Source organism: Mesoplodon densirostris, chromosome 2 (genome assembly GCF_025265405.1).
Source record: "Mesoplodon densirostris isolate mMesDen1 chromosome 2, mMesDen1 primary haplotype, whole genome shotgun sequence".
NCBI lineage: Eukaryota > Metazoa > Chordata > Mammalia > Artiodactyla > Ziphiidae > Mesoplodon > Mesoplodon densirostris.
Window position 1 is genome coordinate 165,069,076 of NC_082662.1, and position 27,576 is coordinate 165,096,651.

At 38.0% G+C, this 27,576-nt stretch overlaps 2 protein-coding genes across 2 annotated transcripts in view; both read left to right on the top strand.

Annotated features, from left to right (window-relative positions):
* Positions 1 to 19,533: 19,533 nt before the first annotated feature.
* CCDC181 (coiled-coil domain containing 181) overlaps positions 19,534 to 27,576 on the top strand; it is a 41,726-nt gene continuing 33,683 nt past the window's right edge. Inside the window, exon 1 of the mRNA XM_060088591.1 lies at positions 19,534 to 19,606. The gene's annotated coding sequence lies outside the window, so the exon portion shown is untranslated. The remainder of the gene's footprint in view (positions 19,607 to 27,576) is intronic.
* Positions 19,979 to 22,619, top strand: LOC132483308 (Fanconi anemia group B protein-like; the record flags this gene model as incomplete). Its single annotated transcript, XM_060088590.1, has 1 exon — positions 19,979 to 22,619. A coding segment is annotated over one exon (2,589 nt), but the record flags the coding sequence as incomplete, so codon positions are not given.

Genomic DNA, 27,576 nt, shown 5'->3' on the forward strand with positions numbered 1-27,576 from the left:
TCTTGTAGTAGTACTAATTTCTCTACTTTTTTCATTAAGTAATGCTGATAGGAGAGTTCAAAATACTGGGTTTGCCACTCAAAGCTCTGATACATTAGGGAAGTCACTCTTGAGCTTCAGTTTCCTCGTTGGCAAGTGGGAATGATACTTACCTCACAAGATTGTGTGAAGAAATGAAAGAACATATGTGAAAGCACCTATCACATCAGACACAGGAAGGAACTGAGAAATCAGTTCCCTTCCCCCTCACTCTCCATTTATTGGGTTGGCCAAAAAGTGCCTTTGGTTTTTAAGTAAAAATAAAAGACACATTTTTCATTTTCACCAAGAACTTTATTGAACAACATATTCACCCTTTTGTTCCACTACCTTCAGCCATTTTTCAGGCAACTTCATACTTCCATCTTCCCAAAACTTTTAATCTTTTTGAGCAAAGAACTGTTCCAGGTATCTTTTACAGTCTAACAGGGAATGGAAATTTCCATTAAGAGAATTTTGTGAAGACTGAAATAAATGGAAATCCAAAGATGCAATGTCTAGTGAATATGGTGGATGTATCAGAACTTCCCAGCCAAGCTGGGAAGCCACCACCCTTTTTTTCTAATTTTTCAAACTGCAAGAGTTGACCGTCATTCTTTGCAGGATGCCAAAAATCCTGGAGGACCCACCTGCCATATTCTGGGAGTGTTGCCAGAAGTCGACCTTGAACTCCAGATCAGTACTTAAAGATTGAACACTTGGACAGAAAAGGCTATCTGGAAATTCCTGTCTGTGTCTTGTGTTTGACTGATTAAGAGGCAGTAGGCCAGAGAATGTATCCGTAGTGAGAGTATCCAAGTTGGCTTAAAGATCTATTTTTATCTCCAACTCTTATAATTAAATCCCATGAATAATTACAGTTTTTTGATTCTCTCCTCCCTACCCTGATTTTTTCTTTGCATTTTGGTCTCCTTTCCTTAGGTATAAACCATGTCATACTTACTCAAAGCCATTCCTCCATATCCATTTTAATAAAAAAAGACCTGCTATGTCTAGTAGAAAGGACTCCAGCATTAAGTCAGGGACCTAGGTAGGAGCTAAAGTGGTCCCAAATGGGTAGAAATCCCTGGCTGATATTAGAATTTTAAAAACAATATTTAAAAATAATCTCTAGAGAATAGCATTCCCTTTTAAGCCCCTGCACTGACAAGAGTTATGGAATAGAAAGTCACAGAGAAGAAGATACCTTAATCTTCAATAAATAGCCTCCTAAGAAGTGACCTAGAATCCTACCTCATAATGTATGATAAAATTTTATTAGCTGAGTTTATTTGTGGTTGGCAAGTATTCTGGTTCCATGGTTATTTTAACATTATTTCCTGGTTTTAAGAGTATTATGTATTATGTATTTATGGTAGGAAATTTGGGAAATGTAAAAAAGCTTAAGGAATAATGGTTACTCTTAATATCTGTCAACTCTAATCCCATATGCATGATTTTTATCTTCTCACACCCCCCGGGAAACCACAATAGAGCATAAGTAGTTAATAAGACACTTAGTGGCAGATCATGCTCAGGTCAAATAAATATATAAAATATTTATTTTAGAAATTAAGTTATTAAAAATTAAATACATTATTTTAAAATTCACCAGAGACATAAGCAACCACAAATAAGAGTCGGCAGAAAAAACAACAGATAAGAGTCCTAATGATTTAGGTTTTGGAATGATCATATACAGAGTATAAAATGAATATCTATAAAATTTTAAATATAAGACGAAATCACAAAATTGAACAAGTAATAAGAGACTAACAAAAATGAAGAGTGACTTCAGAAAGAACCTAAAGATATATTTTAGAAATTAAAAATAGAAATGCTGAAATTAAAATTCAATGGATAGGGCTCCCCTGGTGGCTCAGTGGTTAAGAATCTGCCTGCCAATGCAGGGGACACAGGTTCGAGCCCTGGTCCAGGAAGATCCCACATGCCGCGGAGCAACTAAGCCCATGTACAACAATTACTGAGCCTGCATGCCACAACTACTGAAGCCCACGCACCTAGAGCCTGTGCTCCGCAACAAGAGAAGCCACTGCAATGAGAAGCCCGTGCACTGCAACGAAGAGTAGCCCCCACTTGCCACAACTAGAGAAAGCCCATGTGCATCACGAAAGACCCAATGCAGCCAAGAATAAATAAATAAATAAATAAAATTCATTAAAAAAATTCAATGGATAATGTCTCATAAATTGCTGGTGTCACGTAAGTTGGTACAACCCCTTTGAATAGCATTCTGGCATGGCCCTTTAAAATCAAAGATTTTGCATCCTTTATGACCCAGCAATTCCATTCCTATAGAAATGTGACTATACAGGAATGAAAATGAATAAAACAGAGCTACAAGAAGTAATTTCAATGAATATTTATTTATTTATAGCCACACCACGTGGCATGTTGGATCTTAGTTCCTTGACCAGGGATCAAACCCACGCCCCTTGCATTGGAAGCATGGAGTATTAAGCACTGGACCACCAGGGAAGTCCTCTATGAATTTTATAAACATAATTTTGAGCAAAAGAAGTAAGACACAAAAGAATATAGCAATGCAATTCCATTTTTCAAAAGCAAACTATACTGATTAAATCTATATACATAAGTGATTTTAAAAAGTATAAAACAAAGAAATAATTGCTACAAAAGTCTAGCAAGTATTTACTGCTGAGGAGTGCAAAGAGGTATGATTAAGGGGCACACAGCCATTTCTTGGCTTGGGAGATGATATATGTGTGCTTGCAATATAATTTTTCATTATATTATACATTTATGTTTTATGTTCTTTTCTGTACAGTAAATTTCACACTAAAAACACTTTAAAAACTCAATAACTAGGTTAAATAACAGATTAAACACAGCTGAAGAGGCAGACACAGGCGTAAAATTGCAGTTAACTTAGGAAAAAGAGAAGACTGTAAAAGCAGCCAGAGAGAAAAGACAGATCATCTATAAAAGAACACAGCTGACAGCTCTTATGAGAGATATTTAGAAATGAAGTATTCTAAATTCCTTATGTTATTCATGAGGAATATTAAGACACAGATTAGATGAGATTGTGTTAAATTAGGTATCACAGTAAGGTTTAAAGAATAGCAAAGAATGAAATTAGAGTGTATAATTTACTAAACAGTTGAGAGAATAAAATAAAAGTAAAAGCAAACAAAACAGGAATGATTTTAGCAGCAACAACCATGCAAGCTGGCTTTGTAAAGTTTCCCACCGTGCTGTGGCCATAGGCACCCAGACACCTGCCCTCCCCACCACAAACCACTGCCAAAGTAGCTCAAGGTGCAGATCAATTTAGCTGAAGGGATAGTAAAAGAAGAGCTCTAGAGGAGACTGGCAAGATTTTCGGCTGAACTAATTCTTGCAGACATTGAAACCAAACTCAAAAGGGCAGTGAGAAAGAATAAATCATCTGCCAAAAAATTACAAATGAAAAAAGAGAGCAAAAGGGAAACAGGCTGAAATGCCTATCCAGGAAACTAAAGACAAATAACCTGCAGAAGTTGAAGAAAGTAGAAATGAGGAGAGTTAGCAGGAGAGACAGACGTCAGTCTGATTAATATCATTTACCAAGTCTTGGTGGTTTCTGTATCCTTTTTACAAGCCAGAAAAATATTTTTGTCACCTACTTTGTAAATGCAAGTTTTTAAAAAATAGCTCTAAAATCACATGTTTGGAAGGAATGAATACCACCACATCCAATTGTGTGTGTGTGTACATACATTTTTTAAAAGAAGAAGTCACATGCTGGCTATTCTTTTTTTTTTTTTTTTGTACAACCAAAACATGTGGGGATATTTATTTGAGAGGTTTTGACTGTCTTGATAAGGAGGGCAGCTTTCACATCCTATACCTTGAAGTATAACTAAAAGGCAATTTGGAGTCACAGATATTCATTTAATATGCCTGAAATATTTCAAACTATTTAATGTCTGTCTCCAAGCCATTTCATAGATATAGTGAGGGAGAGAGAGAACTGCTTCTAAAGAAAACTGCTCCCTAATCCTGGCCTACATGACTTTTTAGATTTTTGGTACTTAAAGATTTGTTTACAGATTATTCATAATATCTGAACATGATTGAATAAAATCGCAACTATGAAAGAAAAATTAAGAATTATTAAATTGTTAAATGACAATTTAAACACAAAACATAAAAAGAAAAACATGAAATAACCCAAATGCCATTAACAGGAGAATGAATAGAAAACTTCTGATATATTATATTAATGGAATGCTATACAGTGGCAAAAATAGAAACATAATAATGTGCAAAACATTTATAACTTTTAGAAAATAATTATACTGTTAAGTGAGAAAAAAAACAAATAGCTGGCATGTCCATGCTGCATTATACCATTTTAAAAATGAAGCTCAGGGCCTCCCTGGTGGCGCAGTGGTTGAGAGTCCGCCTGCCGATGCAGGGGATACGGGTTCGTGCCCCGGTCTGGGAGGATCCCATATGCCGCGGAGCGGCTGGGCCCGTGAGCCGTGGCCGCTGGGCCTGCGCATCCGGAGCCTGTGCTCCGCAACGGGAGAGGCCACAACAGTGAGAGGCCCACATACCGCAAAAAGAAAAAAAATAAAAAATAAATAAAAAATAAAAATGAAGCTCAAAAGCAAGTAGATGAAACAATGTTTTGGTTAAGAATAACATACATAAGTGGTAAACAAATTTTTTTAAAAGAACGTAACGAAGCACTAAAAATCTGTGATAGTGGTTACCTTTTTTAGTAAGATGGGGAGATGGTGTAGGTAGATCATGAATATTTGTAATGTTCTTATTTTGGTAGGTGACTTTTATTACACTGTAATTTACATACATATTGTATATATAGTCTTTTGTCTGTATCAAATATAATATTTCTTCAGAGAGAGAATTGTTGCCAACTTCCTGTGAATTTTGATCAGTATTTCTATCATCCTTCTGCATCACTTGCCAGAATTCAAATCAATTATAGGTGAGACCCTGAAGGAAACATTTTCTCCTGAGTAGGAGAAATCTAATAGTTGCCTTCTTTTATTGGAAGCTTTTAATTTCTCCCTAATGTCTGGTTAACCCCCAAATATAAACCACAATTAATGCAGCAATTCTGCAAAGTATCTGAACAAACACAAAAATATGAAAATATTTTATCTATTTGTAATAGTTTTTTAGAGTTGGCAAATAATTTTGTGTGGAATTACCTACAATCATAGCAACTTCACATTACTTAAAGTGGGCAAATGAGTGAGGGTATTTTCATTCTGTGGAGTAAGGAGACAAAATATCCATACCTCCTGGTTGTCTATTTTGGACTCCAATAGTATTGAAATATAGATTTCATTTTTTTCCTGATGAAAAACATTATGAAGTAAAAAAATACATCTAAAAGAAGTTATGCTTTTGTCTGACTACCGCAAAAAAAAAAAAAAAAAAAAAAAAAAAGGCTGTTTTGTAATGAAAACAATGAAAAGACATTCTTAAAATGGAAAACGTCAGCTGTGGGTTTGCAACTGTGTCAAGAATGCATCTATTGGGTCCTAAAGAAGGAAGAGACACCAAAAGCAACAACTTGAGTAAGGTTATCGAGAATCCACGCGTCGTACAGATGGAGGAGTCTGGTGCACTTTAAGAAGCCCACCACTGCAAGGTGAAGGTAATTTCAAAATTAATTCACCTAGCTATGCAGATGTCTTATTCTCTTGCTCCTACTGTAGTGATCATGATTTCAGGAATGCATTTCCTCAAAGATGCCCACTTGTAGGAAGGGACATTCACTTTATGCTCTTTTAAATATCTATGTTAGTATTCACTCCCCACCCCCCCACCGCCCCAAATGCCTGTACAAAACAAAAGATGAGAACTGGGAGGAAAGGAGGGAGAAGAGTAACAACGAAAAGGAGAGTGAGTTTGGGAGCAACCTCTCTAAGGTTAGACTCCGCTCCATGTTTGTAGTCTTGGAGCTCCTTGCTATAATGTGAAGCAGAGTAAGTAAGCAACAAAAATATGGGCCCCCTGTGAAAGTGGCAGTTCTGTGTCCCTCATGTGCTTCTAGGAGAGGCTGAACCACCATGTATTTGTTTATTACACTAGGAAAGTGTTGTATACAAATCCAGCTGTTTATGAAAATTTGTTTCAATATTTCTGGAAATAAACAAAGTTTCACATTTATTACTACTTAATGTGCATCAAGTTGAGACAGGAGGAAAGGGGGCAGGGCACAACCTTTAAAAGAATGACACAGCTGTTGAGGATGCTATATAAACTAGTTAGAACCAATTAGGCCCAAGATGGTGGAAGATTCAAATTCTAGTAGACCTTGAAGCTCATTGTAATACATTAACATGCTAAATAACACACCCACAGGCACCAAGACAGTTCTGAGGCAGACCATGAAAGGCCAAAAAGTGGGTGGCGGCCCAAGTCCTGGAAATCCCTGCCCCTTCTTCAAAATAGTTAGAATATTCCTCCTACTAGTTCGTGTATGGAATTACTCAGCCCATAAAAACTAACCACGCCCACAGCCCAGGGCTGCTCTCGACTTCTGAGACGACTGCATTCTGCCTGTGGAATGGGTATCCCTCTAAATTTGCTTTCACTTTACCGTGGCTTGCTCTTGGATTCTTTCCTAAAGGAGGCCAAGGACCCTCACTTGGTGGCCTGCCCCATGGACTCACTCGCCTGAAACCTGGGACATGACCATCTTCTTGAGCCCCCCATTTTCCTGCAACGAAGTGGTAGTCAAATTGTAGTGTTCATACAATACTATATTTTACAGAGATACTGGTTTGCCACTGAGTGGTTCAAATTAACTTTAATGAAATTGTGGCTGTCTAGTTATTTCAGAAAGTCTTAAAAATTCTAATGGAAATATAACTTCCTTGCTAATTTCTTCTTTTCTATTTTACTGTATTTAACGAAGAGGTTTGGCTCTCCGAGTAGGCATTTACTGCAAAAGGATGCCTATTTTGCTGAGTCACCTTCCTGACTGTTACTGACCTGGTTTCTTGGACTCTTTAATCACTAGAAATTGATACGAGACCAGACAAGGAATTCACGCAAGACTTTATGAGGACTACGGCTGCAGCACGAGGGAGTGAAAACAAGTAACAGGTTCACTTGCTCAGTCCCTGAGGGGGGGATAAGCTGGTTCCTTAAATGGGGTGAGGGTGGAGGTTGATCTGTGGGTGGGGCCGGAGGCGTGGCTTAGGTGGTCTGCCCACCCTCTTGGTGGTGCTGTGTGCAGGGATCACGGCAGTACCCTGCTTTTGCTCCTGGCACCTCAGAAATAGCAACTGGGTTTTGGCCTTTTGTATCCTATTGTTCATAACTGCCCCGACTGTGCATGTGTGCAGATATCTTTAGTCCTTTATAGTTTCTTTGTATTCTGTTGCTCAAGGAGACATTTGTCCAGGTGCAAGGACTGAGTAAAGGGTCTCAGGTTCCAGGTCCCAGCCTGTCCCATTATTATCTCACAGCATTTCTTGTTTTAAATCCTTATATTCTTTCTCAAATTTATTTTGCTTCACATGATTACCCATTTCTTCAAAAAATGAAAATTAACGCATCTAGAGCCCAGAATAACTGCATTGGTTTATAACTTTGTGACCAGAAATCTGCAATTCTTGGTACTTCTATTTTCACAGTACATTAGGGTTGGATAGGTAGTTTTATTTTTTCTCACTCAAGTTCTTCAGGATTTAAGTGGTAGAGAAGAAGAAATGTTAATTCTCAATTCAATGCAATCATTGTTTTTGTTATTCAGAGTTAAAACAAAACATGAACCCAAAGTACCTGTATTCCTAACTTAACTCTCCTTTACTCAAATACCAGCAGTGTCTGCAGCCAGACAAAAGTAGAGAACACTTGATGGAGGGAAGCTAGAATGGAAGGAGACACTGGTTCATTGTCATTAAAATATTTTATCTTGGGAAATTTTACAAAAACATATTTTCACAGAAACACATTGTTAGGGCCCTTCCTAGGGCCACAGAAGAAGCCGGTGCAGATGAGAAGCCCTGAAATGTCAGCTTTATTAGCTTCATGATAAATCCTCCTCTGCTTGAACTTCTATGTCCTTTTAGCTCCTGTCCCTTTTCTTCTCTTCCCTTTATAGCAACACTCCTTGAAGTGAACTGGCAATGCTGCTGTCTCTGCTTACTCTCTTCTATTTTGTTCAGGATCCCATCATTCCTCTAAAACTGTTACTGACCTCACTCTGCTCGCTGCACGACAGACAGGCCAATAAATCGGGAGACGAACTGCTGCTGCAAGGAATCATGACTTTAATCAGAAAGCTAGCAGATCAAGAAGATGGCAGACTAGAGTCCCCCCCCCCAACAGAATCTTCCCTCAGTCCCAATTCGGGCTCCTTTATACAGAGGAAGGGGAGTGGGAGGGGTCCACTGCGATGCCAACCAATGGCTGACTGAGACTGCTAACGGTAGCCTTCTAAGGGTTGCTCCCTCATGGCTGATCACCAACGGTGGTCTGCTTCCGGGAGGGGCCCATTGTGACCGACGGCCGACCAATGGCTGAGCGGGACTGCTACTAGTCACTGCTAACAACCCTGCACCTGCCCCGCCTCTATTATACCCCAATCATGTATTAGTCATTCCTCCCAACAGCCTTAATAGATGTCCATCCCCATTTTAAAACAGGGTCCAGAGCATAAGTACACTGCTAACTTGCCCAAGGTCACAGAAAAAAAAAAAAAACAAAAAAAAACCCACAACTATTGTCAAAACAGTGGTTCCCAGTCCTCGTTGTATTTGGCCTGTCAGCAGCATTTGAAGCAGTGAACATCCCTCCTTTAAACAAGACCTTCCCTTGGCTTCTGAAACACAACTGTCTCTTGATTCTCTGTAACTCACTGGTTGCACCAGGGTCTTGTTTACTGGCTCTTCCTCTTCTTCCTGACAGCTAGATAGCTGTTGGAACACTCTCAGGCTTCTCTGAACTTTTGTTTCCCTCCTCATCTACATCCCCTCCCTGTGTATCATGTATATTCCCTTCCTCTTCTCTGAATTCCAGGCTCTATATCCAACTGCTCAGTTCCATCTCTATTTGATTGCCTAACTAATCACAACAAAACGGAAAAAACAAACTCTTTATTTGTACCCTGCTTGTTCTAGATCTCAGTAAAGTGCGATTTCATTCTTTCATTTGCACAAGCTAAACAAAAGCATTAAGTCGTTCGTGACTCGTATTTTTCTTTCACTCTCCCCTCAGTCTATGGATAGTAAATCCCATTGACAATATTTCTCCCCATCTTTTCATACTGTCTTTCTCTTATTGCATCAACTCAGGTATTATGTAATTCTTTGTGAAGTCATTCATTTATACTTGTTACCTGAGAGCTGGTTAGTCTAGAATCAGTGAATGGGCTAGAGCCTGGGACAGAAATGATTTGTTTTGCTCTACATTTTTCTTGCTCCCTTAAAAGGAAGAGAAGAAAAAAAAGAGAGTGGCAACCATCAAAACACCTTCCTCTCTGCTCATCAAAATTAATTCAGTTCACTGCCATATTAGGCCAAATAAAGATTGGCATAAGAGTAGTTAACGAATTTCAAGCGCTCAGCCTATAGGATTTCTGCTTCTATGCCACCTCTTATCAATCTCGTTTATTAATAATGCTACTGTATTTTATTTATCTTTGTGCTTTACAATTATTATAACAGCAAAATTTATACTAATTTCTACTCTTAAAATTAAACTTTTTATCACATGAGGTAATTGTCAGTATTCTTGAATCTGGTTATGGAATAGGCATACAGAAAACAACAACTGCTTATGTTTGAACCTAGGAGTAATGGAATTAGAGATTGGTTATTTGAAAATTAGTTGCTTTTTAACATCTCAAGTAGATACTTTTTTCTGCCCTTTGGCCTCCCCTCTCCCCCTCTACTATGCATTGTGTATCTGCATTAGGCATCAACCAAACCTCCCCCATGGGTAGAAATACTTGCTCAACCATAAAGAGCAACATTCTCCTAGCATCAACAAGACAACTCCTTAAAAGATAACATTCTTTCTCGATCTTGTAAGGGGCCACGATGATGCTTAGATCTAGATTGTGTAAACTGTCAATAATACATTATTTAATGTATAGCTCTCTGTAGCAACAAACTTATAAAACTGTGCCTTGATTTCTAACAGGCAGAACAGTTCTCAGAGTTTTCTTTTTCTTTTTTTTTCTTAATAGATTTTTGTTGTTGTTTTATAAATTTGTTTATTTATTTTTGGCTGCGTGGGTCTTCATTGCTGCATGCGGGCTTCCTCTAGCTGTGGCAAGTGGGGGCTACTCTTCTTTGAGGTGCGTGGGCTTCTCATTGTGGTTGCTTCTCTTGTTGCAGAGCATGGGCTCTAGGCATGTGGGCTTCAGTAGTTGTGGCGCATGGGCTCAGTAATCGTGGCTCCCAGGCTCTAGAGCGCAGGCTCAGTAGTTGTGGCTCACGGGCTTAGTTGCTCGGCATCATGTGGGATCTTCCCGGACCAGGGCTCGAACCCGCATCCCCTGCACTGGCAGATGGATTCTTAACCACTGTGCCACCAGGGAAGTCCTCTCAGAGCTTTATGAGATGCTGTTCCTGGGCTATAATCATCAAATTTGGCTCAAAAATTTCCATTTCTTTCCTTTTTTTTTCTTTTTGCTTTGTTTTATTTTTAAAATTTATTTTATTGAAATATAGTTAATTTACAACGTTGTGTTAGTTTCTGCTGTATAGCAAAGTGATTCAGTTATACATATGAATATAGATTCTTTTTCATATTCTTTTCCATTATGGTTTATAACAAGATACTGAATATAGTTCCCTGTGCTATACAGTAGGACCTTGGTGTTTATCCATTTCTTTCTTGATCTATTGATTAATTTTTTGTCAACATCGAGATGTTCTTGAATTTCAGGACTTAGAAATTTTTATTACTTTTTATTGTAAAGTACACTGAATATTAACCAACGACCTTTACGATAAACAAATACAGTAACAGTAACTCACACTAACACAAAACATATTCCTAACAAGCCATTTTTTTTCTGTCTGGGGCAGTTTTAAAGTCACCTTTTCCCCCCCACAAAAACAGAAATGTACTTATACAAAAGCCATCTTTTTAAACAAAGCTAATGATTCACAAAAAACCATGAATATAGTATGTATCCAGTTGATACATATCTAATAGATTTTGTTAAAATCAGTCTCATAGTAACATGTCTGAAGTGTTCTTTAGCAAAATATGTGAAGAAAAGACTTTATCAGTGTTTAAAAAAGTGGGCCTTCTTTATAGACAATCTGGGAAATTATCATAAAATATTAAAATTTTCCATTATTATAATTTTTAAGACTAATCTTTCAAAAAGACACAGTTACAAATTTACTATCAGGTACACTATGTTGCACATTTAATGTTATTTAAACTAATTATACATGACAAATATAGTACCTGTGAATTCATTAATGTCCTCATAAAAATTAGTATTTGATTACAATTGAGAGCAAGATTTGTTTTTTGATAGAATAGTAACTGTGGGATAATACAAACACAAAAATTTGTGAACCATTCCCTCAGATTACCTAGCAATGTTGGGAACAGTAGGTGGTCAATAAACCTCTAATGGGTTGAATTTAAGACTCTTCACAGCCTTTCCCTACCTGATTTTCCAGCTTTGTTTCACAACAGCATCCTACACTGTTCCAGAATACATGCTGTGTTGTTGACATTACTCAGGAGCCTCAGATTCTATGCTTTTGCACATATTAGTCCCTGTGTCTGGAATGCCCTCATCCCGATTTCTGCCTTTGATATCCAACTCATTTGTCAAGATTAGCTCAAATGCCACTTTTTATAGGCAGGCTTCTCCAATATTACTATGCTACCACATATACATACAGCTATGTATTACAGTTATTTGTATGTATATATATCCACTTTAAGCTCTTTGAGGGCAGAAACTTGTTTTGTTCATTGTTTGTCTCTTAGTACCTAGCACAACACCCTATAAATGTTCATTGAATTGATTAAAGTGGAGATTTTTAAGTTTTTCTAAGGTTCATATCTTTTGCTAAAGATGATATGAATTCATGGAAGAAATATCTTTGGGAAATATGCTTTAGATCTTGTGCACTCAAAGCCAGTGACTGAAGAAAATTCTGGCTTTATTACTGATAAATCTGTGATCTACTTTCAGGGAGGGATAGAATATATACTAGTGAAGCTCTTAATATATGCCAATCCACCACCTGGTTTGATTTCATACTCTGCTAAATTGTCTGCTATGTACCAATATCAACAAATTAGAAAAGGACACTGCCTCAGGTTGTGATGGGTGCCACTGTGCTGTAAGAAGGGCTATAACTCAGATGAGATTGGCTCCAGAGGTAGGAGTTTCTGGAGTTCAATTCTCCCTTGAAAAATTTCCCATTGGATCAGAGGTAATGCTGATTTATGAATCATCTGAAGATTGAGCTGGTGGGTGGCTTAATGAAGAAAAACAAAGGAAAACTTAAAACCAAAAGCAAGATTAGATAAGCCACAGACTGGGGAAAAATATTTATAAGTCAAATATCTGATAAAGGACTTGTACCCAGAATATATAAAGAATCCTTACAACTCAATACTAAAACAAATAACCCAGTTTAAGAATGGACAAAAGACTTGAATAGACATATCACCAAAGAAGACACACTAATGGCTAACAAGTATATGAAAAGTGCTTCAAATTAGTAGCATTAAGGAAATGAAAATTAATACCAAATTGAAACAAGAAGGAAGGGAGTATTTTTAAAAAATGACATAGCCATTGTGGATACAACATAAACTGGTTAGAACCAACTAGGTCCAAGATGACAGAAGAGTTGACTTCCAGTAGACCTTTAGCCTCATTATATGCTCACTGTAATATATTAGCATGCTACTGAGCTATGACCAGGTTTGAGGATGACCATAAAAGGCGAAAGAGTGGGTGGCAGCCCAAATCCTCAAAATCCCCACCCCTTCTCCAAAATAGTTGGAATAATCCTCCCACTTGTTAGCCTATGGAATTACCCAGCCCATACAAACTAACCACACCGTATTTTGGGCCACTCTCAAGCCTTTTGAGACAGACTGCATTCTGTCTATGGGATGTGTATCTCTCTCAATAAATCTACTTCTTACCTATCACTTTGCCTCTCACTGAGTTCCTTCTGTGCTGAGACATAAAGAACCTGAGCTTCATTAAGTCCTGAGACCAGGTGTGCAATTTCAATTAAAAGACGGTGGGTTTGAGTCTCAGCCCATGGGTTCAAGGCCCAATCTGAGTTTTGGCTGAGTAAAAGTCTCAGCCTGTGGGTTCAAGAGCCAATCGGAGTTTTGGCTGGGTTCAAATCCCATCTGAGTTGTGCAGTTTCAAAATGAGATGCCATTACACACCCTCTAGGAAGGTATAATTTAAAAAGCAGAAAATACCAAGTGTTGGTAAGGATATAGAGAAACTGGAATTCCCATACATTACTGGTGGAAATGTATCAGCACAGCCACTTTTGAAAACAGATTGGTAGTTTCTTAAAAATTACACACAGCCCAATAATTCCACTCATAGAAATCTAACCAAGAGAAATGAAAAAGATAGGCCCACACAAAGATTTCTACACACATTATTAAAGCAATATTATAATAGTCATTATAAGCAAAAACAACCCAAGTGTTCATCACCCAGGGAGTGGATAAACAAAAGATGGTATAGCCACACAATGAATACTATCTTGTGTTAAAAAGGAACAAAATACTATGCGTACTACACAACAGATGAACTTTAAAAACTTTATGTTAGTGATAGAGGCCAGATGCAAAAGACTACATAGTGTCAGAAAGTAGAATGGTGATTGCCAGGGGTTGGGGAGAGGGGAAAATGGGGAGTTAATGTTTAACAGGTACAAATTTTCATTTGGGGAAGATGAAAAAGTTCTGTAGCTAGAGGCAGAAAGTAACCATTGTGAATATCTAAGCCTAGACATTCTTCATAACAAAGGCCTAATCTCCAGGGAAAAAGACTTTCCCAGAGCCTTATCTTACGTGAGGGAAGGGCATTTCTTCAACTCCAGTTCCCTCTAGCCTTTCTGTCTCACCTAAATAGATAGAGGGGGAAGCTAACACTTGTAAAGGTCACAGCCCAGGGACCAAGGCCCACTGAAAGAGTGAGATTTATTCATAAGATTATAGAATGATTCTCTTCTTCCATACTTTACCACCATACCAATAGGGCTCCAGTAGAAAAACAGTCAATTACAGCTGAAGGAGACGCAAGCTCTCTTTGAGGAGGAGTTCTTATGGAAGCCCAAAAACTAGAGAGAGAAAAAGAAGGACACTAGAGAAATTTGAACCCTCTGGCACATGCAGCTATGGAAAACATTAAACACAGCCCAACTTCTAACCATATTAACATAAAATCTCACACTAAAGGCTTATCTGCTTCAGTCCCTATTATCTGAAATACCATGTCCAGCTTTCAACAAAAAAAATTTACAAGTCATGCTAAAAGGCAAGAAAAAACACAGTCTGAAAAGACAAAGAAAGCAACAGGACCAGGCCCAGCTTGACAGAGATATTAGAGTTATCAGATTGGGAATTTAACTATGGTCATTATGTTAAGGGCTCTAATGGAAAGTATAAGAAAACATGCATGAACAGATGGGTAATATAAGCAGAGATATGGAAACTCTAAGAAAGAATCAAAAGGAAATACCATAAATCAAAAGCACTGTAACAAACTGATGACTCCATAAAAGGCATTCATCACTACTCTTGACACAGCAGAAGAACCAGTAAACTTGAAGACTGGTCAATGGAAACTTCCCAAAATTTAAGGCAAAGAGGAAAAAGAACAAAAAAAAGAATAGAATGCCTAAGAACTGTGGGACAATTATAGAAGATGTACCATACATGTAATTGGAATACCAGAAGGAGAAGGAACAAATAGAGCAGAAGAAATATGCAAAGTAATAATAGCCGAATAACCTACCAAAATTAATGAAAGACAGCAAACCACATATCCAGAAAGCTCAGAGAATACCAAGCATGATAAAAAATAAACAAAACAAAACAAAACAAAAACAAAAAAAAAACACAAAGAAAAAGAAAACTACATTAAGGTATGTCATATTCAAATTGTAGAAAACCAAAGACAAAGTTAAAAATCTTGAAAAAGCCAGAGGCAGGAAAATCTTACCTATAGAGGAACACAGAATTACAGCAGATTCTTGTCAGAAACCATGCAAGCACAAAGAAAGTTGAGTGAAATATTTAAAATATTGATGGAAAAAAATCATCAACCTGGAATTCTATATTCAACAAAATTATCCTTTTGTCAGGATAAAGACTTTCTCAGAAAATTAAAAACTGAGAGAATTCAGTGCAAGCAAGAAGTATTAAAATGTTCTGTCCTGCAAGAAATATTAGAAGTTCGTCAGGGAGAAGCAAAATGATATATAGGTCAGAAACTTGGATCTACATAAAGAAAGAAAGAATGTTAGAAAAGGAATAAATAAAGGTAAAATAAATTTTTATTTAATCTTAATTTATTAAAAACTAAACCTTAGGGCTTCCCTAGTGGTGCAGTGGTTGAGAGTCCACCTGCCAATGCAGGGGACACGGGTTCATGCCCCGGTCCGGGAAGATCCCACATGCCGCGGAGCGGCTGGGCTCGTGAGCCATAGCCGCTGAGCCTGCGTGTCCGGAGCCTGTGCTCCGTAACGGGACAGGCTGCAACAGTGAGAGGCCCGTGTACCACAAAAAACAAAAAAAACAAAAAAAAAACTAAACCTTAAAATGTTTAAAGTAATAATAGAAGCAATGTATTGAGTGATTATAGCATATGGATAAGTAAAATGAATGACAGCGATGTCACAAGGATCAGAGGAAGGAACTGGGAATACTTTTTTTTTTTTTTTTTTTTTCGGTACGCGGGCCTCTCACTGTTGTGGCCTCTCCCGTTGCGGAGCACAGGCTACGGACGCGCAGTCTCAGCGGCCATGGCTCACGGGCCCAGCCGCTCCGCGCCATGTGGGATCTTCCCGGACCGGGGCATGAACCCGTGTCCCCTGCATCGGCAGGCGGACTCTCAACCACTGCGCCACCAGGGAAGCCCGGGAATACTTTTATAAGGTACCTGCACTACATATGAAGCAGTAGTGTTATTCGAAATTAATTTTAGATTAGTCAAAAATGTACTGTAAACTCTAGGGCAGCCACCAAAAATTTTTTTTGAGGAAGTATAATTGCTATCCTAAGAGACGAGATAAAATAGATGATATAAAATGCTCAACTAAAATCAGAGAAGGTAGAAAAAAATGGGGGAAACATAACAAAGAATAAATGCAATAAATAGAAATCAATTATAAACATGGAGGATATTCATCCAAGTATATCAATAATTGCTTTAAATGTAAATGGTATAAATACAACAATTAAAGGAAAGAGACTGTCAGAGTGGATAAAAAATTAGACCTAACTTATTTATAAGAAACCCACTTTAAAGACACATGTATGAATAGATTAGAAGCAACGGGCTGGGGAAAGATATACCATGCTAACAATCATTAAAAGGAAGCTGGGGCTTCCTTAGTGGCGCAGTGGTTGAGAATCTGCCTGCCAATGCAGGGGACACGGGTTCGAGCTCTGGTCTGGGAAGATCCCACATGCCGCAGAGCAACTAGGCCCGTGAGCCACAGCTACTGAGCCCGCGCGTCTGGAGCTTGTGCTCCTTAACAAGAGAGGCTGCGACAGTGAGAGGCCCATGCACCACGATGAAGAGTGGCCCCCGCTTGCCACAACTAGAGAAAGCCCTCGCACAGAAACGAAGACCCAACACAGCCAAAAATAAATAAATAAATTTATTAAAAAAAAAGGAAGCTGAAGTAGCTATATTGATTTCAGACAAAACTGAATCAGAACAAGGACAATTAGCAGATATAAAGAGGGTCATTACATAATGATAAAGAGGCCAACTCTCCAAGAAGACATAACAATTCTTAGTGTGAATGCACTTAACAACAGAACCCTGAAATACATGAATCAAAATCTGACAACTAAAAGGAGAAATAGAAAAATACATTATTATAGTTAAATTATTCAACACCCTCTTTTAGTAATTGATAGATGAAACAGGCAGAAAATCAGTAAGGATATGGTTGGCCTGAAAAGCACTATCAACCTGACCTAATTGACATTTATAGAATATTCCATCAAACAGCAGAATGCACATTTTTTCCAAACCTGAATAAACAATTTCCCAAATGGGCCACATTCTTAGTTGTAAAACATACATTTACAAATTTGAAAGTATAGAAATCATATAAATTATATTCTCACACCACAATGAAATTAAACTAGAAATAAATAACAGAAAGATAACTGTAAAACCTCCAAATATTTGGAGTTAAAAGACACATGTCTAAATAACACCTGTGTCAAAAAGAAGTCTCGAGAGAAATTTAAAAATGTTTTGAACTAAAAGAAAATACTATTTATCAAAAGTTGTGGGAGGCAGCAAAAGCAATGTTTAGAGAGAAGTTTATAACATTAAAGACATATATTAGAAAAGAAGAAAGATCCAAAATCAGTAATATAAACTTCCACTTTAAGAAACTAAAGGAAAAAGGGCAATTTAAGCCTAAGGCAAGCTGAAGAAAATAAATAATCTTTAAAAGGCAGAAAAAAAATGAAATTGAAAACAAGAAATCAACAGAGAAAATTAATGAAACACAGTTGTTAAGATATCAATAAAATCAATAAACCTCCTGCCAGGCTGAGAAGACACTAATCACCAATGTCAGAAATGAAAGAGGGATTATTACATGGACACTTAAGAATAATAAAGAAATAACATAAACAGCTCTAGGCCCATAAATTTGATAACTTAGATGAAATGAATGAACTCCTTGAAAAACACAATCTGAATAGGCCTATAACTATTAAAGAAATTGTATCACTAATATCCTTCCAAAATAGAAAGCACTAGGCCTGGATGGTTTCACTGGTGAATTCTACCAAATATTTAAGGAAGAAATAATGCCGATTCTCCACAATCTCTTCCAGAAAACAGAAGCCGAGGGAACACTTCCTAACTCATTCTATGAGGCCAGCATTACCCTAACACCAAAAACAAATAGACTTTACAACAAAGAAAAACTAGACTAAAATCTCTCATGAACATAGAAGCAAAAATCCTCAACAAAATATTAGCAAATTGAATCTAGCAGTGAAAAGAAGTATACACCACAAACAAGTGGGATTTATTCCAGGTGTGCAAGGTGGCTCAACATTAAAAAATCAATCAATGTAGTCCACCATATCGACAGGCTAAAGAGAAAAATAATGTGATCATATCAATTAATGTAGAAAAAGCATTTGACAAAATCCAAAAGCCATTCACAATTTAAAAAAAAACCAAAAAACTTTCAGTAAACTAAGGATAGAGAGGAACTTCCTCAACTTGATAAAGAACATTTACAAAAAACCTACACCTAACATCATACTTAACGGTGAGAAATGGGGCATTCTCTCCCTAAAATCAAAAACAAGGCAAGAATGTCCACTCTTACCTAAAGGATGAGAAGGATTTAGCAGTGCAAATATCTGGGGAAGAGCATTCCCGGCAGAGGAAATAGCAAAGATGGAAAAGAGCTCGATGTACTTGAGGAACAGAGAGGTCAGGGTGCTTGGTGTATCATGAATGAGCAGCAAACTGGTAGGAGGTGAGATTACAGGAGTAAGATGGGGCCCAATTATGCAGAATCTTGGAAGTAAGGTAAGGAATTTGAATTTTATTCTAATAGCATTGGAAAGTCAGAGAGGGGTATGATCTGATTTACATTTTTAGAGGAGTGTGGCTTGCAGACATGAACCTCTTGGTTGTGGCCATATACGTTCTTGGGAGGCATTCACTCTTTGCATGTAGATTCAGAAGACAAGATGAGTCCATTTTCAGTTAATGCATACGTACTCTTGCATATCCAAGTTTTGTAATGAGCTTTAATGATATTGCCATCCCCAGAGAAGAGAGACAGCCATCACAGCTATTGGATTGTCACTTTAAGGCAGGAGACATTCACCAGGCATAGGTGAAGAGAAAAAGTTGGAAGAATTCAAAGTCAATATTTTTAAGTTTATGGTTTTGAAGTATAGCTTTAAAAAATTATTATTCTCAAGAAAATCGGAACAGCCTTAGGGAACTTGTCTATACCTTTGCTATAAAAATGCTACTGGGGGCCCCGCCCGGGGGCCCCGCCCCCCGACGTCTCCTGCACTGCGGACCCGCCCCCGCCAGCCGGCGGATCGCGGGCGCTTCCCTCTTCAAGCTCAGCCCTGGCTAGCTCCTCCTGCCATTCGCTTTCACAATATTCCCCGGAGGCCCCGCCTCCTCAGCCTCCCTTGGCAACCGGGTTCTGGCCGCTAGGCAGGCTCCGCCTTCTCTACGCTGGACGCAGCGTCCGGCCTGGGCCTCCCAAGATGCAGCGCGCGGGCGGGAGGTTTGGAGCCGCCTGGCGCTGAGAGGGTTTGCGGCGTTGGGGACATGCGGCTGCGGTGTGCTAGAGCCTCACACGCTGAGGTAGGGCCGGCGGCGTGTTCCGTGACCCAGCCTTCGCCGAGGGGGTGGCGGCGGCGCAGGGTTTTGCTCCCCTAGTCCCTTTATTGCGGAAGAGCGCGAAGGAAGTGGGCTTCCCGGGGCCTGTGCCCACCCTTCTCTGGAAGGATAACTAGATTTTTCCAAGTGCTTACTCTATTCGGGGATTATTTCGCTTGACACTTTCTTCACCTCTGCAGCATCTTTCTCACTTGGAGGATGAAATACTTAACAGAGGATACATCTTTGACATCTTTAAAACAGCTCTGCCTACTGGATGGCAGTTTCCCTCATTTCATTTTTAGGTTTAGAAGCATCAACTGGAATCGATTTACATTTGAAAATTGGGCTTGATACTGTGGCTTTACTAGCAAACAAGCAATGTCATCTAATGAACAAGAAAGGCTCTTCTGTTATAATGGAGAAGTCCTTGTTTTTCGTTTGTCTAAAGGAAATTTTGTAGATGAAGGGCCTACAAAAACACCTGTGTTACTACATGTCAGAAGAATGGTATTTGACAGAGGAACAGGAGTATTTGTTCAGAAATCCACTGGATTCTTTAGCATAAAAGAAGAATACTCTCATTTAAAAATTATGGGTTGCGACTGTGTTTCAGATTTCAGAACTGGAATTAATCTGCCTTATATTATGATACAGTGCATTAAAGAGAGTAACATTTTCAGATATTTTCTACTATTTCTTCACAGTACCAATAAATTTGAAAAGCGTTTGAGTTTTGAACTACACTGTGAGTTGAAGGACAGCGTAAGGGTCCTTAATGGCCCTTTAGTTTTATGGAGATGTGTCCAAACATTCTTTTATATCTCTTCCCAAACTGGCAAAGTTGTTACTGTGTCCATTAAGTTTTCCTCTATTGAGTGGACAGGGGAGATTGAAAATGTAGGTATGGTTTTGTTAGGACGAAAGAGATGTTACTTATCTGAGGAAGGATGTAACCCACAGCCTTCAAAATCAGATTATGCAACTTGGAATACTCAATTTTGTGTATACTCCCTTGAAAGGGGAGAAGTAATAAGTGATACATACATTATCCCTCCTGCTTATACCAGTGTGATAACATGTGTGCATGTCTGTGCAACTGAGATTGTCAACAAGCGGTTAAGAATGTCTCTGATTGCTCTTACTCAAAAGAATCAGCTGATTTCATTCCAAAATGGGACTCCTAAAAGTGTGTGCCAGCTTCCATTTGAAGATCCTTGTGCAGTTCAACTTATGGATTCAGGTGGAGGAGACCTCCTTTTCGTCATATTCTTTAGGGCCAGTGATGCTTGTGCTGTTTGGGAAAAGAACTTTCAGGTTGCTGCTAAGTGGGAGAAAGTTAGCTCAGTGCTGATAGATGACTTTCTTGGAACTGGAACTGAACAAGTACTGCTACTTTTTAAGGACCCCTTGAATTCAGATTGCCTCAGTTCCTTTAAAATAACAGACCTGGACAACTTAAACTATTCAAGTGAAACATTGGATTACAATGAAGATGACTTATTTGATGGCAAAAAGAATTATTTGGTGGTTCCACCTCTGGAAAGAAGATTGAAAGTTGGTTTGGTTTCTGTTCAGGAATTACAGCAACATCTCTTGCTTAAGGAAAAAATTATTTCAAAATCTTACAAGGCTTTAATGAACCTGTTTCAAGGGAAAGATGATAGTACATCAAGTGCACAGGAGGAATGTCTTGCCACTCTTTGTGGTGAAGAAGAAAATCCTGTCTATACCTTTGATGAAAAGTTATCAGATAATTTTCAAGATTCAGAACAGCTAGTAGAGAATATATGGTATCGTGTAATAGAAGATAGCTTGGTTGTTGGAGTGAAAACCACATCTTCTTTGAAGGTGTCCCTGAATCATGCGACTTTATCGCTGTCAATGGATCAAGCCCCTAACTCCAGCTTTCTGCTCATTAAGTGTCAAAGTAGGGTGATCAAGTTGAGTAGGAAATGTTCGCCAGTACCAAGGTCAGTGCCATATGAAATAGGATCAGAGGTAAAAAAAATCAAGTTGAGTGTTGATAGTGAGGAAGAAGGGAAAGAGGAAAGCATTGTTTGTGTACAACCATCTGAGAAAGAGTATGTGCAGATGATTACTGCTGTAACATCTCTTTCGCCACTTTTAGCATTCAGTAATTTTTGCTGCATTGTGCTGCTACAAATTAGAGAGAGAGAGAATGATAACCATTCTGCAGCTCGTTATGTTCAGTGTGGCAGAATTTTTTTAAGTCTAGAAGATCTTTCAAGTGGGAAATACCTGCTGACATTTCCAAAGAAGAAACCTATAGAACACATGGAAGATCTCTTTGCGCTTCTCGCGGCCTGGCAGAGAACTTGTTTTCAAATCATATCACCCAGCTATGCTCTGAATTCAATGAAGGTATGGCTCTTAGAACACATGGAATGTGAAGTTATCAAAGAATTTCCAGAAATTTGCTTTTGCAAAAGGCCAGGAAGCTTCTATGGGACACTCTTCAACTGGAAACAAAGAACACCATTTGAAGGGATTTTAGTAGTCTATTCCAGGAATCAAACAGTTTTGTTCCAGTGCCTTCATAATCTCAGCAGAGTTCTCCCTATAAACAGTTTCTTCAAAAATCTAAAATTAGGAAGTGAGGATTTCCTACTTGGTCATTTAGCATTAGCTTTGGAGAAGGAATTGGTTACCCTTGGTTCTTTTTCTTCTGCCTTAGTTAAGGTTGAAAGCAACTTGGTGCAGAATTGTGAAGCAAGCAGTGAAAAGAGTAGTGGTGATGTGGCTGCTTTATCAGACACAGAGGAAAGCATCCATCGCTACAGAAAAGAACTTCAGAGAGAAAAAAAGCAAATGTTGGGGACAAACCTAAAAGTGAGTGGTGCCCTTTACAGAGAAATGACTTTGAAATGCGCTGAGATTCAGCTGAAATCAGACCTTGCTGCCCAGAAAGTGACTGATTTATAATTACAATCTCAGCTTGGTTATATTTTAGAATATTTTTCCCTGCCAGAATGTTTTGGTCCTACTTGTTTTCATCTTACATTATATGCCTTCTCTGTAAAGATTAAGATTGAGGCTTACTGTAGAATCTTTGGTTTTGAAGATGCACAAAATAGCATGCCTTAGAGCAGCACTTCTCACCTGGGCTCATTTTGCCTCCCAGGGGCGTTTGGCTATGTCTGGAGATATTTTTTGGGTGTCAGAAGTAGTGGCAGGTGGGGAGGGCAAGAGAGGGGTGCTATTCAGATCTAGTGGGTTGAGGTGAGGGATGCGGCTAAATTTCCTACACAGCACAGCGCAGCCCCTGACGAGGGAGGGCCCAGCCCACATGTGAGTAATGCCCGGGGTGGAGAAATCCTGCCTTAGCGTTTCCACTTAAGACATAGGTGATGGAACAATATTTTGTTCTAAATCTTAAAAAAACCTTAAATAGGCCTTTTATTATACTCTGCTTAGTAAAACCTAGCATATAAAAATGAGCTTCAAACAGATAAACAAGGTTGTCATGATTCAGAAGTTTCTGTAAACATTAAGCCCCTGTGGAAATTTAAATGGCAGAGTGTCTAGGTGAGACCATTATGGTGGAAACCCTTATTAAATTAAATTTCCTTAGAAAGCCTCTATGAAATTGCATAAGTCTATAGGCATGTGAAAATTTGGGGGCATTTCTTTGAAAAGCATCTCTCTTTCAAAAGGCTAAGCATACCTCACAGGCCACTATTTTTAAAAAATTGAAATTGCCTTTAAGCCATCTGAAATTCCAACTCTAGGCAAAACTAAAATGTAAAATCCTAACTAAAGTAACTTAAAGAGTATGGCACTCCTTAGGGACTGAGGAATTTTAAAATAAGTGAAAATTAATTTCAGTTAAGTGACTTTTCAGGGGTCCAGTGAGGCATTTCAAAGGGATAAAAATTCAACCTATTCTCTTTTCTTTTTGGAAAAAATAAGAATTCTGAAGTAATAAGAGAATGTCAGGAGAAGGGAAAAGACACAAAAGGATATGGGCCAAAAGGAATGTTTCTGATCCTTTTTGCTCTAAAATCCGTAAGTGTGATGGAAGTTTCTGTCTCAGTTGAAAGACATAAAGATGATTATAGAAAGCGGCATTTCACACTTGCAGCGGTGAAGTGCTAATCCCCCCCACCCCGTGCCTCAGAAGTGCTTGTCCCTAATGATCTGGTGACGCAAGTGGGTTTTTAAGAAGCTAAGTTATTACTGTCTTGTCTTGGTTTTTATGGTTGTCCATATAATATGCTACCTTTTTTTTTTAGTAATCCATTGCAAATTGAGTTCTATAACTCTATAGCTTGATTTCTATGAAATTTCAATGAAAAATATTTCAGACTTTCTGGAAATGAAAATGTGATAATTTCAGGATTAATTGTGGAAGTCTGAAAGCAATGTGTGTCAGTAGATGTAGTAAAACTTCACAAGGCATGTTCTGAAAGGACAACCAGGTAGAAAATATAGGAACTAAGTTGTAAAATGAAGGCTGTCAAAAAACTAAACAGAATTTGATTGTAATAGTTTAATAGTTTATCTATAGAAAAGCTAGAATAGTAAAAAAAATAGCATATTGCTTATTTTTTATTTATAAAAGCAAACAAAAAGTATTAATCTGTATGTACCAAATAACCTCTTTACAAGTGAACTTTGTACCCCAGTATAATTTTTTTTCTTTTTCTTTTTTCACACACACACACACACACACACTGTATTTTATTTTTACAAGAGATAAATAAACTGACACCAAGCATTGTAAATGGATGGCTACAACAAAAGTAACAATGATTGCAATTACCAAACATGAAACACATTCATACTATGTCATAATATTGACATTCAGTCCAGTGATCCTCCACTGTAACAGCTCCTTTACTTTGCAGTGAAAATTGATTTGTATATTTTTTGCCTCTGAGTCCTTGTGGGATTTTTTTTTTATTCAAACAGAAAGTCACAAAAATTATAATCATCCTCATCAGTTCACTCAGTCCCATGTAATTAATTTTTTCTTCATCTTGGTCTTTTGTTAGCACTTTTATGAATTCATCAGTTTTCCATTAGAGTTCTGAAAATGCTTATTCATTCAGTTCGGCAGTATAGTCAGTTACCAGAAACCTGTACTTGTCAGAGTCTTTTCCATGAATTCCCTGAAGATGAAACCCTTTTATAGGAACATTTTTGCAAAAGCATCACAGTACACCCAGAACTGTCTGTAAATGACAAAAGACTTAAAAATGACCACGGTTAAAGATCTGATGAAAGTTCATAATAATGCAATTGACAAGGCAATTTAGTTTTTTCTGAGATATATATTTTAAAGTAATAACTAGAATTATGACTTATAACATTATACCAGAACATACAAGATTTTTAGAAATTTCATGTAATGTCTGAAACATTTATATTAACATATTTCAATACAAATAACCCAAAGAAAGTTTAGTATTAGTTGTTTTTTTATGTTTGTTTTTTTATACTGCAGGTTCTTATTAGTCATTAATTTTATACACATCAGTGTATACATGTCAATCCCAATCGCCCAATTCAGCACACCACCATCCCCACCCCACCGCGATTTCCCCCCTTGGTATCCATACGTTTGTTCTCTCCATCTGTCTCAACGTCTGCCCTGCAAACTGGATCATGTGTACCATTTTTCTAGGTTCCACATACGTGCGTTAATATGCGATGTTTGTTTTTCTCTTTCTGACTTACTTCACTCTGTATGACAGTCTCTAGATCCATCCACGTCTCAACAAATGACTCAATTTCGTTCCTTTTTATGGCTGAGTAATATTCCATTGTGTATATGTATCACAACTTCTTTTTCCATTCATCTGTCGATGGGCATTTAGGTTGCTTCCATGACCTGACTATTGTAAATAGTGCTGCAATGAACATTGGGGTGCATGTGTCTTTGAATTATGATTTTCTCTGGGTATATGCCCAGTAGAGGGATTGCTAGGTCGTATGGTAGTTCTATTTGTAGTTTTTTAAGGAACCTCCATACTGTTCTCCATAGTGGCTGTATCAATTTACATTCCCACCAACAGTGCAAGAGGGTTCCCTTTTCTCCACACCCTCTCCAGCACTTGTTGTTTGTAGATTTTCTGATGATGCTCCTTCTAACTGGTGTGAGGTGATACCTCATAGTAGTTTTGATTTGCATTTCTCTAATAATTAGTGATGTTGAGCAGCTTTTCATGTGCTTCTTGGCCATCTGTATGTCTTCTTTGGAGAAATGTCTATTTAGGTCTCCTGCCCAGTTTTGGATTGGGTTGTTTGTTTCTTTAATATTGAGCTGCCTGAGCTGTTTATATATTTTGGAGATTAATCCTTTGTCCGATGATTGGTTTGCAAATATTTTCTCCCATTGTGAGAGTTGTCTTTTCGTCTTGTTTATGGTTTCCTTTGCTGTGTAAAAGCTTTGAAGTTTCATTAGGTCCCATTTGTTATTTTTGTTTTTATTTCCATTACTCTAGGAGGTGGATCAAAAAAGATCTTGCTGTGATTTATGTCAAAGAGTGTTCTTCCTATGTTTTCCTCTAACACTTTTATAGTGTCCGCTCTTACATTTAGGTCTCAAATCCATTTTGAGTTTATTTTTGTGTATGGTGTTAGGGAGTGTTCTAATTTCCTTCTTTTACATGTAGCTGTCCAGTTTTCCCAGCACCCCTTATTGAAGAGACTGTCTTTTCTCCATTGTATATCTTTGCCTCCTTTGTCATAGATTAGCTGACCATAGGTGTGTGGGTTTATCTCTGGGCTTTCTATCTTGTTCCATTGATACTTTGAGACAAAACAGTTACCCTTCAGTTATTTGAGAACGTTTTCCAGATGCTCATGGAATTCTGAGTACTTAAGAGCTATAAAAAGAAACGCAATTGAGTTATTTGTGGTGAGGTGGATGGACCTGGAGTCTGTCATGCAGAGTGAAGTAAGTCAGAAAGAGAGAAACAAATACTGTATGCTAACACATATATATGGAATCAAAAAAAAAAAAGGTCAGAAGAACCTAGGGGAAAGACGGGAATAAAGATGCAGACCTACTAGAGAATGGACTTGAGGATACGGGAAGGGGGAAGGGTAATCTGTGACAAAGTGAGAGAGTGGCATGGACATATATACACTACCAAATGTAAAATAGATAGCTTGTGGGAAGCAGCCACATAGCACAGGGAGATCAGCTCGGTGCTTTGTGACCACGTAGAGGGGTGGGATAGGGAGGGTGGCGGGGAGGGAGATGCAAGAGGGAAGAGATACGGGGACGTATGTATATGTATAACTGATTCACTTTGTTATAAAGCAGAAACTGACACACCATTGTTAAGCAATTGTACTCTAATAAAGATGTTTAAAACAAACAAACAAAAAATGCTACTGAATGCCTTGGCCCTCTCATCACTGACTACTCCTACTAAAAACCACACCAAAGAAATTATTTTAAAAATAAATGCCAGGACAACGGGTTTTTCTTGAGGAACACATGTGATTTCTTTTAAGAGCTAGAAAGTGTACTTTATTTCCATTTTTACACTAGCTGCTTAAAATCTGAAAACTCAGTTACAGAAACTGAACTGACTCTTTGTGTTAGGATACTGGCATTCGCTTCATCTATATCTACCATTCATTGTATCCAGGATGGTATTGCAAGCAGCTTCAAACCCCTTTGGGAACATGTTGAGTATAAACTTAATCACAGGCAAATTTTATGCCTAATTGTATATTACCTTCAATAAACCAAAATGTACTTTGCCTTTCTATGGGGTGATGTTAATAGTAAAGAATATAAGTGGAACATGAAGGACTATAGAGATTATTAATTTAAAAGTATTTTTATGACAACAGAGTGACCTGAAGTGCATTCCTCATGTTGATGAGTCAATTATCTGATCTCGCACAGACGATAAGCAGGGTCATTCTTATTACTAGTCATCAATACTATTTGTATACCTTAAATAGAGCCT